At 38.6% G+C, this 20,259-nt stretch overlaps 1 protein-coding gene across 1 annotated transcript in view; it reads left to right on the top strand.

Moving 5' to 3' along the window:
• Window positions 1–317: 317 nt before the first annotated feature.
• FAM186A (family with sequence similarity 186 member A) overlaps window positions 318–20,259 on the top strand; it is a gene marked incomplete at both ends in the record, with an annotated part of 117,525 nt that continues 97,583 nt past the window's right edge. The window contains 1 exon segment of the mRNA XM_082666156.1: window positions 318–479. Within this exon segment, the coding sequence (XP_082522282.1) occupies window positions 318–479 (162 nt within the window).

Here is a 20,259-nt window from a genome sequence, read left to right as displayed (position 1 = left end):
ACATGCCGTGGAGTGGCTGGGCCCGTGAGCCATGGCCGCTGAGCCTGCGCGTCTGGAGCCTGTGCTCCGCAACAGGAGAGGCCACAGCAGTGAGAGGCCCACGTACTGAAGGCCTCCCCAAGGTCGCTGGGCCCACCCGGGTTGCCCTAGCTGCCACCAAGGGTATCAAAGTTTTAGAAGTTATCAAACCTTTCTGTGCAGTTCTACCAGATACTCAGAAACCTGAAAGGAAAATCCAGTTTAGAAAAAAGGTACTATGGACTCCTATAACTTTCTTCATCTTCTTAGTATGTTGTCAGATACCACTATTTGGAATCATGTCATCAGATTCTGCAGATCCTTTCTACTGGATGGGAGTTATTCTTGCATCCAACAGAGGAACTTTAATGCAATTGGGTATCTCCCCAATTGTAACATCTGGTTTGATTTTGCAGTTGTTAGCTGGAGCCAAAATCATTGAAGTTGGAGATACACCCAAAGTTAGAGCCCTATTCAATGGAGCCCAGAAAAATGAGCTTCAATAAAATTAAAGACCCTTTTCCAAATTTGAAAAAAAAAAAGAAACAAATGACAATGAAAATATGATGACGCAAAACCTATGGGATGCAGCAAAAGCAGTCCTAAGAGGGAAGTTTATAGCAATTCAATCTTACCTCAAGAAACAAGAAAAATCTCAAATAAACAACCTAACCTTACACCTAAAGCAACTAGAGAAGGAACAAAAAAACCAAAAGTTAGTAAAAGGAAAGAAATCATAATAACCAGAGCAGAACTAAATGAAATAGAAATGAAGGAAATAATAACAAACATCAGTGAAACCAAGAGCTGGATATTTGAGAAGATAAACAAAACTGATAAACCTTTAGCCAGACTCATCAAGAAAAAAAGGGGGTAAAAAAAGGAGAGAATTCAAATCACTAAAATCAGAAATGAAAAAGGAGAAATTACAACTGACACTGCAGAAATAGAAAGGATCATAAGAGACTAATATAAGCAACTATATGCCAATAAAATGGACAACATAGAAGAAATGGTCAAACTCTTAGAAAGGTACAACATTCCAAGACTGAACCAGGAAGAAACAGAAAATATAAAGAGACTAAATCACAAGTAATGAAATTGAAACTGCAATTAAAATCTTCCAACAAACAAAAATCCAGGACCAGATGGCTTCACAGGTGACTTCTATCAAACACTTAGAGAAGAGCTGACACCCATCCTTCTCAAACTCTTCCAAAAATTGCAGAGAAAGGAACACTCCCAAGCTCATTCTACAAGGCCACCATCACCCTGATACCAAAACCAGAAAAAGATACTACGAAAAAAGAAAATTACAGACATATATCACTGATGAAAATAGACGCAAAAGTCCTCAACAAAATACTAGCAAACAGAATCCAACAGCACATTAAAAGGATCATATACCATGTTCAAGTGGGATTTAACTGAGGGATGCAAGGATTCTTCAATATATGCAAATCAATCAATGTGATACACCATATTAATAAATTAAAGAATAAAAACCATATGATCATCTCAATAGGTGCAGAAAAAGATTTTGACAAAATTCAACACCCATGTATGAAAAAAACTCTCCAGAAAGTGGGCATAGAAGTTATGCCCTACCTCAACATAATAAAGGCCATAAATGACAAGCCCACAGCAAACATCATTCTCAATGGTGAAAAACTGAAAGCATTTCCTCTAAGATGAGGAACAAGACAAGGCTGTCCACTCTCACCACTATTATTCAATAGAGTTTTGAAAGTCCTATCCACAGCAGTCAGAGAAGAAAAAGAAGTAAAATTAATCCAAATTGGAAAAGCAGTAAAACTGTCACTGTTTGCAGATGACATGATACTATACCTAGAAAATCCTAAAGATGCCACCAGAAAACTACTAGAGCTAATCAATGAATCTGGTACAGTTGCGGGATAAAAAATTAATGCACAGAAATCTCTTGCATTCCTATACCCTAACAACAAAAAATCAGAAAGAGAAATTAAGGAAACAATCCCATTTACCATTGCAACAAAAAGAGTAAAATACCTAGGAATAAACCTACCTAAGGAGGTAAAAGACCTGTACTCAGAAAACTATAAGACACCAACGAAAGGAATCAAAGATGACACAAACAGATGGAGAGATACACCATGTTCTTGGACTGCAAGAATTAATATTGTGAAAATGACTATACTACCCAAAGAAATCTACAGATTCAATGCAACCCCTATCAAATTACCAATGGCATTTTTCACAGAATTAGAACAAAAAATTTTACAATTTGTATGGAAACACAAAAGACCCTGAATAGCCAAAGCAATATTGAGAAAGAAAAATGGAGCTGGAGGAATCAGGCTCCCTGGCTTCAGACTATACTACAAAGCTACAGTAATCAAGACAGTATGGTACTGGCACAAAAACAGAAATATAGATCAATGGAACAGGATAGAAAGCCTAGAGATAAACCCACACACCTATGGTCACCTAATCCATGATAAAGGAGGCAAGAATATACAGTGGAGAAAGAGAGTCTTTCAATACGTGGTGGTGGGAAAACTGGACAGCTACATGTAAAAGAATGAAATTAGAACACTTCCTAACACCATACACAAAAATAAACTCAAAATGGATTAAAGACCTAAATGTAAGACCGCACCCTATAAAACTCTTAGAGGAAAACATACGAAGAACACTCCTTGACATAAACTACAGAGAGATCTTTTTTGACCCACCTCCTAGGGTAATGAAAATAAAACCAAAGATAAATAAATAGGACCCAATCAAACTTTTGCACAGCAAAGAAAACCATAAATGAGACAAAAAGACAACCCTCAGAATGGGAGAAAATATTTGCAAATGAAGCAACTGACAAGGAATTATTCTCCAAAATATACAAACAGCTCATGCAGTTCAATATCAAAAAAACAAGCAACCCAATCAAAAATGGGCAGAACACCTAAATAGACATTTCTCCAAAGAAGACATATAGATGGCCAAGAGGCACATGAAAAGCTGCTCAACATCATTAATTATTAGAGAAATGTAGATCAAAACTACAATGAGGTATCACCTGACACCAGTCAGAATGGCCATCATCAAAAAAGCTACAAACAATAAATGCTGGAGAAAAGGGAACCCTCTTGCACTGTTGGTGGGAATGTAAATTGATACAGCCACTATGGAGAACAGTATGGAGGTTCCTTAAAAAACTAAAAATAGAACTACCATATGACCCATCAATCCCACTACTGGGCATATACCTTGAGAAAACCATAATTCAAGAAGAGACATGTACCACAAGGTTCATTGCAGCACTATTTACAATAGCCAGGACATGGAAGCAACCTAGGTGTCCATTGACAGAAGAATGGATAAAGAAGAAGGGGCACATGTATACAATGGAATATTACTCAGCCATAAAAAGAAATGAAATTGAGTTATTTGTAGTGAGGTGGAGGGACCTAGTGTCTGTCATACAGAGTGAAGTAAGTCAGAAAGAAAAACAAAAGAAACAAATACCATATGCTAACATATATATATATGGAATCTAAAAAAAAAAGGTTCTGATGAACCTAGGGGCAGGACAGGAATAAAGACGCAGACGTAGAGAATGGACTTGTGGACACGGGGGGGGGGGAAGGGTAAGCTGGGACGAAGTGAGAGAGTGGCATGGACATATACACACTACCAAATGTAAAACAGATAGCTAGTGGGAAGCAGCTGCATAGCACAGGGAGATCAGCTTAGTGTTTTGTGACCACCTAGAGGAGTGGGATAGGGAGGGTGGGAAAGAGATGCAGGAGGGGGATATGGGGATATATGTATACATATAGCTGATTCATCTGTTACACAGCAGAAACTAACAGAACATTGTAAAGCAATTATACTCCAATAAAGATGTTAAAAAAAAAAACCCAATCAAAAAATGGGCAGAAGACCTAAATAGGCATTTCTCTAAAGAAGATATACAGATGGCCAACAGGCACATGAAAATATGCTCAACACCATTAATTATTAGGGAAATGCAAATCAAAACTACCGTGAGGCATCACCCCACACCAGTCAGAATGGCCATCATCAAAAAATCTACAAACAATAAATGCTGGAGAGGGTGTGGAGAAAAGGAAACCCTCTTGCACTGTTGGTGGGAATGTAAATTGATACAGCCACTATGGAGAACAGTATGGAGGTTCCTTAAAAAACTAAAGATAGAACTATCATATGACTCAGCAATCCCACTACTGGGCATATACCCTGAGGAAACCGTAATTCAAAAAGACACATGCACCCCAATGTTCATTGCAGCACTATTTACAATAGTCAGGACATGGAAGCAACCAAGTCCTGATGGATGGAAACATGCATCCATTGACAGATGAATGGATAAAGTAGATGTGGTACATATATACAATGGAATGTTACTCAGCCATAAAAAGGAATGAAATTAGGTCATTTGTAGAGATGTGGATGGACCTAAAGTCTGACTTTACAGAGTGAAGTAAGTCAGAAAGAGAAAAACAAATATCATATATTAATGCATATATGTGGAATCTAGAAAAATGGAACAGATGAACCTATTTGCAGGGCAGGAATAGAGACGCAGACGTAGAGAATGGACATGTGGATGGGAGTGGGGAGGGGAGGTGGGATGAATTGGGAGATTGAGATTGACATATATACACTACCATGTGTAAAACAGATAGCTAGTGGGAACCTGCTGTATAGTTCAGGGAGCTCAGCTCAGTGCTCTGTGGTGACCTAGATGGGTGGGATGGGAGTGGTGGGAGGGAGGTCCAAGAGGCAGGGGATATATGTATACATATAGCTGATTCACTTCATTGTACAGCAGAAACTAGCACAACATTGTAAAGCAACTATACCCCAGTGGGGAAAAAAAGTCTATTTTTTCTGATATTAATATAACGCCCAACTTCTCTTTTGGGTATTACTTACATGGATATCTTTTTCCATCCTTTCAGTTTCAACCTCTTTGGGTCTTTGGACTAAAGTGAGTCTCTTACAGAGGGCATGGATCATTGGTTTTTTATTTATTTTTTATTTTTTATTTTATTTATTTTTGGGGTACGCGGGCCTCTCACCGTTGTGGCCTCTCCAGTTGCGGAGCACAGGCTCTGGACGTGCAGGCTCAGCGGCCATGGCTCACGGGTCCAGCCGCTCCGCGGCATGTGGGATCTTCCCAGACCGGGGCACGAACCCGTGTCCCCTGCATCGGCAGGCGGACTCTCAACCACTGCGCCACCAGGGAAGCCCCATTGGTTTTTTAAAAAATCTGTTCTGCTAATCCCTATCTTTTGATAAAATGGTTTAATCCATTTACATTTAAAGTAATTACTGATAAGGAGGGTTTAACTTTTGCCATTTTGTTATTTGTTTTCTATTTGTGTTATAGCTTTCCCCCCCTCATTTCTTTCATTGCTGTCATCTTTTGTGTTTTTTTAAATTTTTTTTTTTAGTGAAATTTTAAAATTCCCTTCTCATTTCCTTTTGAGTGTATTCTATATTTATTTTCTTTGTGTTTATCATGAGAATTACACATAACTTTGTAAAGTTATACACTCTTAACTTGAATTTATACCAGTTAAACTTTAATAGCATATAGTAACTCTGCCCCTTACTGCTCTGTCCCCACTCCTTTCAATTACTGATATCACAAATTATATCTTCATACAGCGTGTGCCCCCAAACAGACTTGTAATTGTTTTTTAATGTATTTGTATTTTTTAAATCTTTAAAAATTTTTTTCAATTTATTTATTGTATTTTTGGCTGTGTTGGGTCTTCGTTGCTGCACGAGGGCTTTCTCTAGTTGCGGCGAGTGGGGGCTACTGTTTGTTGCAGTGCACAGGCTTCTCAGTGCGGTGGATTCTCTTGTTGCAGAGCACAGGCTCTAGGCACGCAGGCTTCAGTAGTTGTGGCTCTCAGGCTCAGTAGTTGTGGCGCACAGGCTTAGCTGCCCCGCAGCATGTGGGATCTTCACAGTCCAGGGATCGAAGCTGTGTCCCCTGCACTGGCAGGCAGATTCTTATCCACTGCGCCACCAGCGAAAGCCCTGCATTTGTATTTTAAATCACGTAGAAAATAAGAAGTGGTGTTATAAACCAAAATTACATCAATACTAGCTTTTATAATTTCCCATGTATTTGCCTTTACCAAAGATTTTTATTTCTTCACACAACATTGAGTACTTTCATTTCAACCTGAAGGACTCCCTTTAGCATATCTCATAAGGCAGTTCTAGTGGTAATGTACTTTCTCAGCTTTTATTTGATAATGTCTTAAGTTCTTCCTCATGGTTTCTGTAATTTTTTTTCCTTTGACTGGGACATGCTTTCCTATTTATTTGTATGCTTTATGATTTTTTTTTGTTGAAAACTGGACATCTGAATCTCATAATGTTGTAAGTCTGGAAATCAGATTCTCCTTCTCTCCCAGGGTGGGTGGTTGTTTTTAGTGTTGTATGGTGTCTACTATGTGCCATGGATCGGCCTGAGGTGTAAATTTCAGCTCTTCTCAGGTGTTTTCCGAAACTGCATCTTTTTATGGGCATGCTTGGTGACTTTCTAAGTTCCCTTGAAAATACAGTTGCATTTGAATGCTCTAATCTTTAAATGTCTGGCTCCCAAAAGGGGAAAAAGGAAAAGTAAGGGGAAAAAACCCTGAAACTGTCTGTTTAAATCCCCTGAAAGAAGCTTCCACCCAGTGCAGGTTAAAATGGTAGCTTGCCTTTGTATCTGCACCTCTGTGATTTGAAACAGCAGTTCATAATCAGAACACAGATCTCTCATATTTGGAGGACAAGATTCTTATTGCCCATCCTGGCTCTTGTAAGCTGCTCTAGGAACACTTCCTGTCACAGGCATGGAGGGTAGGAAATGAATAGCTGCTACCATGTTAAAGGCTGCAATTGAATGAAATTGCCCATAGTTTACTGGCCAAGTCTTCCTTTGAAAGATGGAAACCATTGAACAGACTCCAGAATTCCAAAACAGTTAAATCAGACAGATTCTGCCAACACAGTTGTTGTCTAGTTGGAGAGATAGATTCCTCATGCTTTCTACTCAGCCATCTTCCTTGGTGTCACTCCTCCTGCGTGATATTGTTTGATCGAATATCAGATATTGTAATTTTTATCTTGTTAGGTGCTGGGTATTTTTCTAATCTTATAAATATTCTCAAATTTTGAGAACACAGTTAAGTTATGCAGAAGTAGTTTGAGCCTTTTGAATCTTCCTTTTGTGCGTTGTTATGTGAGACTATAACAGCAGTTACCCTACGCTTAATTTTGTTCCCACTACCATTGAGGCAAAAATCCTTCTGAGTACTCTACCAGTTGTCCCAGGAGCTAAGCTTTCTACTCCAGCTGAGAACAGAAAATACTCCTTCTCCCTATGTGACCTCTGGGGATTGTTTCTATTAACCCTTTTAGGTGGCCCTCTTTTAGTTGTTTCAGATAAGAGAATAAATCTGGCCCATGTGTCTTTATCTAGGGTAGTAACATAGGTTAAATTCTTCTTTTGAAAACTTTAAAAATTATAATAAACATAAGTGAGAACTCACAGTTGAAAAACTCAACAATTATCACGAAGTGAACAAACTCTGAAATTAAAAACAAAACAATTATCTGCATTACAGAAACCTCCTGATTTCCTCTGAAGACAACTATTATCCTGACCTTTAACATTCTAGGTTAGCTTTTCCTGATAAATAGAAGCACACAGTACATATTTAATGTCTGGCTTCTTTTGCTTAATACTAAGTTCATGAGATTCTTTATATGAAGCTATAGTTTATTTTTATCACTGTCATTCTATTTTATGATTTTATCCATTCTGCTACTTTTGTCTACTACAAATAATATTGCAATAAACATTTTTGTGAACATCTTTTGATGCATGTAAGCATGCATTTCATCTACGAATGAAATTGCTGGGCAATCAGCTATGTATAGACTCAACTTTAGTAAATAATGCAAAATAGGTTTTTTTCTTTAAGCTTTTTACTTCAAGTTAATTTTAGATTTAAAGAAGAGCCCCAAAAATAGCACAGAGTTTCCATGTATCTCTAACCCAGCTTCCCTTAAGGTTAACATCTTATATAACCATAGTAAAATTGTTGAAACCAGGAAATTAAAATTGATAAAATACTCTTAAAGATCTCATTTGAATTTTACCAGTTTTTCCACCAATATTCTTTTTCTGTAACCAGATCCTATCCAGGGTCTCATATAACGTTTACTTGTTTCTCCTTATTCCTCTGCAGTCTTTACTATTTCCTTAGACATTTACTCATTGTCCTTCATGACCTTGATATTTTCAAAGAATATTACTTTTCTGAATGTCTATCAATTTTTGGTTTCTCTAATATTTTTCATGGTGGGACTGAGGTTATGCATTTTGGGGTCAAGAATATACACTAGAAATGATCTGTGTCCTCAGTACATCATATTACAGTGTTTTGTGGTATGACTAATGTTGAACTTGGTCACTTGGTTAAAGTGGCTTGTTCACTGTAAAGTTACTATTTTTCCCTTTGTAGTTAAGAAATATCTTGGGGCACTTCCCTGGTGGCACAGTGGTTAAGAATCCACCTGCCAATGCAGGGGACATGGGTTCGAGCCCTGGTCCAGTAAGATCCCACATGCCGCAGAGAAACTAAGCCTGTGAGCCACAACTTCTGAGCCTGAGCTCTAGAGCCCACGAGCTGCAACTACTGAAGCCTGCATGCCTAGAGCCTGTGCTCCTCAACAAGAGAAGCAACCACAATGAGAAGCCAGCACACTGCAACGAAGACCCAATGCAGCCAAAAATAAATAAATACATTTATAAAAAAAAAAAAAGAAATATCTTGGGGAAGATTATGCACATTCTGTACCTTCTCAAACTTTTGTCCACTTTTTGGAATCCACTGATAAATATTGTCTGCAACAATTATTACTGTGGTGTTTACATAATGGTAATTTTTAAATTTCCTTCTTTCATATTTATTAATTGGAAGTCAATTGCAAGGAAGAGCTACCTCTTCCATTTATTTACTTACATATACTGATAGGTTGATAGATATTTATTCTAGCCTGTGGGGTTATTATTCAAACTATGTGTGTGTGTGTGTGTGTGTGTGTGTGGCTTCAATAGTTCCAGATTGGTCCATTAGGAGCACCTTCAGATTGATTCCTGTGTCCTTTCAACAAGTGGCTAGCTATCTATTTATCTATCTATCTATCTATCTGCATTTCATTACTTTTTGGAAGCATAACTTTTACATTCCCAGCCCAGCCCTGGAATCAATGACTTTTCCAAAAGCCCTGGTCCCTTTTACTGGAGAATGATGTTTAGAAACCAAACCTCTGGCTAGGTGTGTTCATTACTATCCAAGTGTCATTTCTTCTAGGCCCTCTCAGCAAGAAAAGAGCTAGGAAATATATGTATGTGTATTAGCCCATGTATATATAGATATTTATATTTATATAACTATCTCTCTCTGTATATATATTTAATATATGGTTTTATACTGATAGTTCAGATTCCAGTCCTGTACCACAGGGTTTATGTTACTCTTTTCTTGTTCCTTATTTGTTACTTCTTTCCCCAAGAGTTAGAATCCCAGTTCTAGTTATCTACAGTATATTTATTTATTTGTTCATTCCTAGCGTACACATAGTTTCAGAGTTGCTAACTCATAAGCCTACAAGAAACACGTTTACTGACTAGTACGGCATATATGTATCATTCTTTAACATTACATTATTCAGCCAAGATATTGTTTTCCAAAGTTACTAGCTAGTTCTTTTCTTCTCAGTGTGGTTATGTTATTCACTTGTATACAATTAGGTTCAATTGTTAGTATTTGTATCCATTCCTTGTCACCCCATATACTGGTTGGTTTTAATAGTTTTTTTTTTATCAAGTATGTGAAGGGTATGTGAATACATACTTTTATCAAGTATGTGAAATATTACTATGGTGATACAAGGCAGAGCTATACAAAAAGATATACTCAGAAAAATGTCACTTCCTCCTCATCCCTGTTGCCCCATTCTTATTCCTCCTTTCCTTCCACCCATTTCCAACATATATCCTGTATATAACCAATCTCTTTAGCATCTAGCTTATTCTTCTTGTATTTCTTCCACATAAATGAGCAGATTCCTGTGTAATTTCTTATATTCTCTCTTTTCTGCACAAAATGCAGCATACAATAGTTATTCTTGTTTGCTTTATTTTTTTCACTTTAACTCTGTGTCCTGGAGATCATACCAATTCAAAGAGATCTTCCTTATTCTTTTTTATAGCTGTATAATAATCCATTATGTGGGTAGATGGTAGCTGATTCAATCACTCTCTTGTGTATGGATATTCAGGTTGTTTGCAATATTTTGTAATTCAAGCATTGATTCAATGAATAACCTTGTGTATATATATTTTCCTGTGGTTAAATGTATACCTTCAAGGTAGATCCTTAGAAGTGGGGTTGGTGGGTTGAAATGTAAATGCACGTGTAGTTCTGTTAAGTAATAACAAAGTTTCTTCCATAAAAGTTGTACCAATTAGCATTTCCACCAGCAGCATGTTTTGCAAATACTTATTCCCAGTCTGTGGCTTGACTTTTTCTTTTCTTTTCCTTTTTTAATAAATTTATTTATTTATTTTTGGCTGCATTGGGTCTTCGTTGCTGTGCACAGGCTTTCGCTAGTTGCAGAGAGCAGGGGCTACTCTTCATTGTGGTGCATGGGCTTCTCATTGCGGTGGCTTCTCTTGTTGCAGAGCACAGGCTCTAGGCACGTGGGTTTCAGTAGTTGTGGCACGCGGGCTCAGCAGTTGTGGCTCACGGGCTCTAGAGCGCAGGCTAAGTAGTTGTGGCACATGGGCTTAGTTGCTCTGCGGTATGTGGGATCTTCCTGGTCCAGGGCTCGAACCCATGTCCCCTGCATTGGCAGGTGGATTCTTAACCACTGTGCCACCAGGGAAGTCCCTGACTTTTAATTCTCTTAACAGTGTTTTCAAAAGAGCAGAAGTCTAAACTTTTTGTGAAACCCAAGTTATGAATTTGTTTTTTTATCAATTGTGCTTTGATGTCATATCCAAGAAATCTTTGCCTAACCCAAGGTTACAAATATTTTCTCCTTTGTTTTCTTAGTTTTATAGTGTTGATTTTACATTTGGGTCTATGGTCCATTTGACTTAATTTTTTAATATTGTATGAGATATGGATAAACATTTAAAAAATTGTTTTTGGTCATATAGATATCCAATTATTCCAAAACAATGTGTTGAAAAAACAATCCTTTTGGGAGACTTATGATTTCTGATTCTGTATATGAGGAGCTTGGAAGTCACCATTCCGTCCTAACAAGTAAAAAGCTGAAAAATCAACTCTTCTTGGATCTGTAGAGAGGTGAGGACATGGGTCAAACCACTGCACTCAAGACTGGAGAGACAGGGGAGTACAGGGAGTCAACGGATTACTGGAGGAGAGAACTCACAAGCAGAAACTGCTGTGGGAACAAGTGCTGGAGTAGGAAAACCTGAATTGTGATTGACAATTGCTGCAGGCTCAGTGTAGGTGAGTCTGAGAGTTTAAAATTCCAGGGAGACCCAATCATAGGGGGGACCCCGTCACTTTCATGAATTTTACCTCCAAGAGCTTGAACAGGTTCTCACAGTAAATATCCGAGAAAAATCTCCTTGTGATTTTGGCAAGGGGAGGAAAAAAGTATACATTTTGAAATATGCCAGAGCACTCTGTTCTACTTAACAAGGGCTACCCTCAGGAGAAACTATTTAACCACAGCCAGATCTGCTGGGATTTTATCAGAACCTAATATACCTGGGGGAAGGATAATACCTAATTCCAACTTGCTTTTGCCATTGGGTCCCACCTAAGTGGGGGAAAAGCTAAGAAGCACTGAGGAAGTTCACAGTCCAGAGCATAGGCTCTCCCAAAGACTGGACTATACAATGTTTCCCCTTCCCCCACACCTTACCACCACACCACTAAAGACCTGTTTACCAGAATTCTTCTCACACAGTACATCATGTATAAATTTCAACAAAAAATTATAAAGCATGCTAAAAGGAAAAAAGCACAATTTGAAGAGACAGAGTAAGCATCACAATCAGACATGGCAGGGATTTGGAATTATAACACTGGAAATTTAAAATCATAATGGTTTATATGCTAAAGCCTCTAATGGAAAAAGGAGACAACATGCAAGGACAGACGGATAAGCAACTATACTCAAAAAAACAAAAAAACAACAAAAAAACAGATGGATAATGTAAGCAGAGATGCAAATCCTAGGAAAGAACCGAAAAGAAATGCTAGAGATCAAACACACTGTAACAGAAATGGAGAATGCCTTTAATGGGCTCATTAGTAGATTGGAGATAGCTGAGGAAAGAATCTCTGAACACAAGGATATGAAAATAGAAGCCTCCAAAACTGAAAAGCAAAGAGAACAAAGACTGGGAAAAAAAGAAAAAAACAACAGAATATCGGAAGACTGTGGGACAACTACAAAAGGTGTAATCGATGTGTAATTAGAATACCAGGAGAGGAGGGAAAGGAACAGAAGCAATATTGGAAGCAATATTTACTGAGACTTTCCCCAAATTGATGTCAGACATCAAACCACAGATCTAGGAATCTCAGAGAAAACCAGGCAGGATAAATGCCTCCCAAACTACACTTAGGTATATCATTTTCAAACTTCATAAAACCAAAAAAATCCTAAAAGAAGCTGGGGAAGGGGGGCAAGAATCTTATCTATAGGGGAACAAAGGTAAGAATTTTACATCTATTTCCCAGAAACCATTCAAGCAAGAGAATGGAGTGTAATATCTAAAGTGTTTAGAGAAAAAACCCACCAACCTAGAATTCTGTACCCTGCAAATGTACCAATCAAAACAGAAAGAGAGGGCTTCCCTGGTGGTGCAGTGGTTGAGAGTCCGCCTGCCAATGCAGGGGACGCAGGTTCGTGCCCCGGTCGGGGAAGATCCCATGTGCCGCGGAGCAGCTGGGCCCGTGAGCCATGGCCGCTGAGCCTGCGCGTCCGGAGCCTGTGCTCCACAACAGGAGAGGCCACAACAGTGAGAGGCCTGCTTACCGCAAAAAAAAAAAAAAAAAAAGTGAAGGAGAAATACTTTCTCAGACAAACAAAATTTGAGGAAATTTGGTGCCAATAAACCTGTCTTGCAAGATATGTTTGAAGTACTTCTTTAGAGGGAAGGAAAATAATATAGATCAGAAATTCTGATCTTTTTTTTTAATAAATGTATTTATTTTTGGTCATGTTTGGTCTTCATTGCTGCACGTGGGCTTTCTCTAGTTGCGGCAAGTGAAGGCAACTCTTTGTTGCGGTGCGCGGACTTCTCATTGAAGTGGCTCCTCTTGTTGTGGAGCACGGGCTCTAGGCATGTGGGCTTCAGTAGTTGTGGCTCGTGGGCTCTAGAGTGCAGGCTCAGTCGTTGTGGCGCACGGGCTTAGTCGCTCCGCGGCATGTGGGATCTTCCCGGGCCAGGGATCAAACCTGTGTCCCCTGCATTGGTGGGCAGATTCTTAACCACTGCACCACCAGGGAAGCCCAGAAATTCTGATCTTCAGAAAGAAAGAGCATTGTAGAAGGAATAAGCAAAGATAAAATAGAAACCTTTCTTTCTTTTTTTTAAAAATAAATTTATTTATTTATTTACTTTAGTTTTGGCTGTGCTGGGTCTTCATTGCTGCGCGTGGGCTTTCTCTAGCTGTGGCAAGCAGGGGCTACTGTTCGTTGCGGTGTATGGGCTTATCGTTGCAGTGACTTCTCTTTGTTGCGGAGCATGGGCTCTAGGCGCACAGGCTTCAGTAGTTGTGGCATGCGGGCTCAGTAGTTGTGGCTCGCGGGCTCTAGAGTGCAGGCTCAGTAGTTGTGGTGCATGGGCTTAGTTGCCCCGTGGCCTGTGGGATCTTCCTGGACCAGGGCTCGAACCCATGTCCCCTGCATTGGCAGGTGGATTCTCAACCACTGCACCACCAGGGAAGTCCCAAAATTTTTATTTTTCTTATTCTTAATTGCTCTAACAGATAACAGTTTGCTCAAAATAATAGCAACAAATGTATTTGACTACGTATGCTTGTGTATATATTGTATATATATGTGCTTATGTGTCCTGGTATAAAAGGGAAATGAATGATAGCAATAATACAAAGGATGAGAGGGAGGAATTAGGATTATTTTGTTATTATAAGGTACTCACACTACATGTGAAGTGATATAATGTTACTTGAAAATGGACTTCAATTAGTTTTAAGAATATATTGAAAACTCTAAGGCAATCACTAAAAAAAAAAAAAAAGAAAAAAGAAGTTTAGGTGATATATTAAGGAGAAATGAGCATAATATAAAATGCTCAATGAAAACCACAAAAGGCAGAAATAGAGTGGAATACAAATATAGAAAAAGGAGGGCAAAAAATAGAAAACAGTAACAAACATGATAGATGTTAACCCAACTAGCACTAGAAAAAGATCTAAAATCAATAACTTAAGTTTTCACTTTGGGAAACTAGAAAAGGAAGAGCAAATTAAATCCAAAGAGAGCAGAAGAAAAGAAATAAAATTAGTGCCAAAATCAATAAAATTGGAAACAGGAAATCAATAGAGAAAATCAATTAAACCAAAGCTCATTTTTTGAAAACAATAAAATGGATAAGCCTCTAGCCAGGCTAACTAGGGAAAAAAAAAAAAGAGAGAGAGAGGACACAAATTACTAATATCAGAGATGAAAGTGGTAACATTCCACTACAAATTACATGAACATTAAAAGGATAATAAAGGAATAATATGAATAAATCTGTGCCCCCCCCAATTTGATAACCTAGATGAAATGGACCAATTCCTTAAAAGACTTATTTTTGACGTTATGGTGAAGAGTATTTTTTGAAAGACTTTATATTTTTTGGAGCAGTTTTAGGTCCACAGCAAAATTAAGAGGAAGGTACAGAGATTTCCCATATACCCCCCTTTCAAAAATACATACCCTTCTCCATTATTAACAACCCCCAAGAGAGTGGTACATTTATTACAATTGATGAACCTACATTGACACATCATGATCACCCAAAGTCCATGGTTTACATTAGGGTTCATTCTTTGTGCTGTACATTTTATAGGTTTGGACAAATATATAATGACATGTATCCATCATGATAGTATCATACAGAGTATTTTCATTGTCCTAAAAATCCTCTGTGGGCTTCCCTGGTGGCGCAGTGGTTGAGAGTCCGCCTGCTGATGCAGGGGACACGGGTTCATGCCCCAGTCTGGGAAGATCCCACATGCCACGGAGTGGCTAGGCCCGTGAGCCATGGCCGCTGAGCCTGCGCGTCCAGAGCCTGTGCTCTGCAACGGGAGAGGCCACAACAGTGAGAGGCCCGCGTACCGCAAAAAAAAAAAAAAAAAAAATCCTCTGTGCTCCACCTATTCATGCCTCACCATCCTCCCTGACCCTTGACAACCACTGATCTTTTTACTGCCTCCACTTTTGCCTTTTCCAAAATGTGATATGTTGGAATCATAGAGTATGTAGCCTTTTCGGATTGGCTTCTTTTACTTAGCAACATGCATTTAAGGTTCCTCCATGTCTTGATAGCTCTCTTTTTTCAGTGCTGAATAATATTCCATTGTCTGGACAAACCACAGTTTATTAATCCATTGACCTATTGAAGGACATCTTGTTTCCAAGTTTTGGCAATTATGAATAAAGCTGCTATAAATATTGGTGAATGTTATTGTTTTTCAATTTCAATTTCCAGTTATTCATTGCTAGTATATAGAAATACAATTTAAAAAATTTTTATTGTTCAGAGATTCTGAAAATATGAACATTACTAATTATTTGCTTATCTTCAATTTCATCCACTTTTTCTCTGGCCCTTTTTGACTTTTCTCTTATGTCCTTCATCATTTTGGTTATCTTCTTGACTTCCATGACTCTTATTAAATTGACATTTGAGTCTATTCTCCCTTGGGGCACCTTGTAATTTATAGTTTATTTCTGAGACAATTTTATATTTTTCTTTCTTTTTTTCCCTGATGAGCCAACAGATATCTTTAGTTTATTTTTTAATAATCTTTCTGTCTAGTTTTATTAAGATATAATTGATATATAACATTGTATTAGTTTAAGATGTGCAACATAATGATTTGCTATATGTATACATTGTGAAATGATTACCACAATAAATTTAATTAACATCCATCATTTCACAGTTACAAAATTTTTTCCTGTGATAAAAATTTTTAAGGTCTACTCTCTTAACAACTTTCAAATATGCATATAGTACTGTTAACTATAGTCGCCATGCTGTACATTGCATCTCCAGAACTTATGCATGTTACAACTAGAAGTTTGTACCTTTGACCACCTTTACCCATTTCATCCACCCCCCAACCCTCACATCTGGCAACAACCAATCTGTTCTCTGTATTTATGAACTTAGTTTTTTTGGATTCCACATATAAGTGAGATAATACAGTATTTGTGTTTCTCTGACTTATTTCACTTAGCACAATACCCTCCAGGTCCATCTATGTTGTCATAAATGGTAGGATTTCCATTTTATATGGCTGAATAATATTACACACACACACACACATATATGTATATATATATGTGTGTATATATATATACATATATATGTGTATATATATTCTACATCTTCTTTATCCATTCATCTGTGGATGGATACTTAAGTTGTTTCTAGTTTTATTTTTCTTTCATTTCTTTCCCATTTCATCATTTTTTTCAATTCTCCCTGTTTTTGTCCATATTTGTTTTTAGTTTTAAAATTTATGATTCAAGGTGGTTTTTCATATCCTCAGATACTTGTTTGAGTGTATTTAATTCTGTTTGGAGTTGGATTTAAATTTGTCTGTGACTTCCTGATTGTTTTTGGAGAGAGAGATTTTCCCCACTTGATTTATGTGCAAACTTATTTCCTAATCTTCTGCAGTAATTTATTATAGATTTCTTTTTTCTCTGCCTCTCTCTCTCTCTCTCTCTCTTTGGTCCATGCCTGTGCAGCTCCCTGACCAGGGGTTGAACCCAGGCCCTTGACAGTGAGAGCACAGAGTCCTAACCACTGGACATCCAGGGAATTCTCTCTCATTTTATGATAGATTTCCAGTTTAATTGTGCCCTTTTCTGTCAGGATAGCAAAATCCAGGTATTTTAAAGAATTTTAGTTTGTTTGCATTGGTGGTGAGGGGAGGGATTATGAGTCCTGTGCTATTGTAGTTCTCTTTGGTTTTGCAGAACCCTAAATTTATCTCCCCCCACCCTTTACTACCCAATCACTAACAGATGCTTCTTTCTTCCTGTGGGTTCCCCCTCTCCCCCTAGAAGACTGCCCTTTTAAGTCATACCCCTTTAAGTAGAGTTCCATGCCTGGTCTGCCGTATGGTATCTGTCTCTTTGAATCCCATATCTGGAAAAGGTGTTTATCTTTTTAAAACCCCGCTTTGACTCTTTATAGCAGCTGGCCTTCAGGATGCCCAAACTTTGAAATCTCTTCTATGAAATTTAGGATCTCATCTGCCCAGTTACTACTTTTTTAAAGTATTTTCAGACTTAAGGTGAATTTGATTTTTCTGGATTGTTCCAATTCATTCTAAGGTATCTTTGCTAGCATCCTTCCTATGTGTTCCCTGTAGTTGTTTTTTTTTTTTTTGCGGTACGCAGGCCTCTCACTGTTGTGGCCTCTCCTGTTGTGGAGCACAGGCTCCGGACGCACAGGCTCAACGGCCATGGCTCACGGGCCCAGCCGCTCTGCGGCATGTGGGATCTTCCCAGACCGGGGCACGAACCCATGTCCCCTGCATCGACAGGCGGACTCTCAACCACTGCGCCACCAGGGAAGCCCTTCCCTGTAATTTTTTGTTTATTGATTTTTTTTTTTTTTTTTTTTTTTTTTTTTTTTTTTGCTGTGTTGGGTCTTTGTTGCTGCGTGCAGGCTTTTCTCTTGTTGCAGTGAGCGGGGGCTACTCTTCATTGCTGTGTGCGGGCTTCTCATTGCAGTGGCTTCTCTTGTTGCAGAGCACGGGCTCTAGGTGTGTGGGCTTCATTAGTTGTGGCACGTGGGCTCAGTAGTTGTGGCTCACAGGCTCTAGAGCTCAGGCTCAGTAGTTTTGGTGCACAGGCTTAGTCACTCCACGGCATGTGGGATCTTCCCAGACCAGGGCTTGAACCCATGTCCCCTGCATTGGCAGGCGGATTCTTAACCACTGCACCATCTTCTCTGTAGTTTTGATCAGTCTCCCTTTGCTCATTATAAAGCTCTGCGGCAGGGCAGGGATGGACTGGGAGTATGTGCGACTGGGTAACTGGTATTTGGTTTTTTCTTCTCTCTTTTTACTTACAGTCATCTTGCATTTTCAGAACTCTCTTTCAGCGATGTATGTATATATTTGCATTGAATTTTCATACATGTGATGTTATTCTGTATCTTTTAGGAAAGAGATTTAGAAAGATTATTTGCTACATGACCTCCATTGTTTGCAGTTACCCAGAAATCCCAAAGAGTTCTTTTTTTAAAAAAATATTTATTTATATATTTATTTGGCTGTGTCGGGTCTTAGTTGCTGCACTTGGGATCTTCGATGTGGCACACAGGATCTTTTGCTGCAGAGCATGGGCTTCTCTCTAGTTGTCGTGCACAGGCTCCAGAGCACACACGGGCTCAGTAGTTTCACCACACGGGCTTAGTTGCCATGAGGCGTGTGGGATCTTAATTCCCCAGCCAGGGATCGAACCCACGTCCCCTGAATTGGAAGGTGGATTCTTTTCTTTTTTTTTTTTTTTGGCTGCGCTGGGTCTTCATTACTGCACACGATCTTTCTCAAGTTGTGGCGAGCGGAGGCTACTCTTCGTTGTGGTGAGCAGGCTTTTCATTGTGGTGGCTTCTCTTGTTGTGGAGCACAGGCTCTAGGTGTGAGTGTTTCAATAGTTGCAGCACTTGGGCTCAGTAGTTGCGTCACATGGGCCCCAGAGCACACAGGCTTCAGTAGTTGTGGCACATGGGCTCAGTAGTTGTGGTGCATGGGCTCTAGAGCGCAGGCTCAGTAGTTGTGGTGACCGGGCTTAGTTGCCCCTTGGCATGTGGAATCTTCCCGGACCAGGGATCGAACCCATGTCCCCTGCATTGGCAAGCAGATTCTTAACCACTGGACCACCAGGGAAGCCCCCCAAAGTTTTTTTAAGTGGTTGTACCAAATAGACTTCCACGAACAATCTATAAGAATGCCACGACTCTGTAGCATTACCAGTACTTCATATTACAGTCTTTTATTTTTAGCCATTCCAATGGGTATATGATACTATGTTATTATGGTTTTCATTTGCATTTTATTAGTTACTAATGAAATTGAACACATTTTCTTGTGATTTTTGATCATTTGGACATTCTCTTTATTGAAATACCATTCATGTCTTTTGCCTAGTCTTTCTATTAATTTGTAAGTGTTCTTTATATGTTCTGGATTCAAGTCCTTCACTAATAATATGGCCTGCAACTATTTTCTCTTACTCTGTGGATTTCCTTTCATGCTCCTAATTGTGCCTGTTGACTAATGCAATTTCTTAAATTTTAATGTAATCCAATTTATTTCTCTTTTACTTTACGCTTAGTGCTTCTTGCATTTTATATAAGAAAAAAGTAATGAAAATATATTTATATGTTGTGTTTACCTTTCACATTTAGATCTACAATCCACCTGGAATTAAATTTTGTTTATGATGTGAAGTAGAGATTAGAACTTGAATTTTAACTAGACACAAGCTTGGGGGAACGAGACAAGTCCAGGGTTCAAGTAAGGTGGGAGGTCAGAACACAGAACTTTGCATGTAATTGGGACCTTTGATAGACAATATCCTCAGTAAATTAACTATATTCCACTGCCCAATACTACCAAAGGTAATAATAAGAAAGCTTACTGGTTCAGTCTTGGGCCTGGAAGGTAGAGAAGAAAAGAAAATCTCTTAGAATGCCTACCAATAGATTGGTGCTCATATGAGTTTGGAACTAGAATTCATGCTAACTCTGTATCCCCCTAAAAATCAAGCTGGAATTTTAAAGAAATCACAAGGGATCTTGCCAAAAATGAATATATAGATCTATAGATCCTGCCCAAGGGGAATTATTTTAAACACAAGACAATGTATTTTCAGCCATGAAGTTTTTTTGTTTTGTTTTGTTTTTTATTT

Source organism: Grampus griseus (genome assembly GCF_964374135.1).
Source record: "Grampus griseus genome assembly, chromosome: 11".
Taxonomy (NCBI): Eukaryota; Metazoa; Chordata; class Mammalia; order Artiodactyla; family Delphinidae; genus Grampus; species Grampus griseus.
Note: the sequence above shows the minus strand (reverse complement) of the source record. Positions and strands in the feature narration are given on the sequence as shown.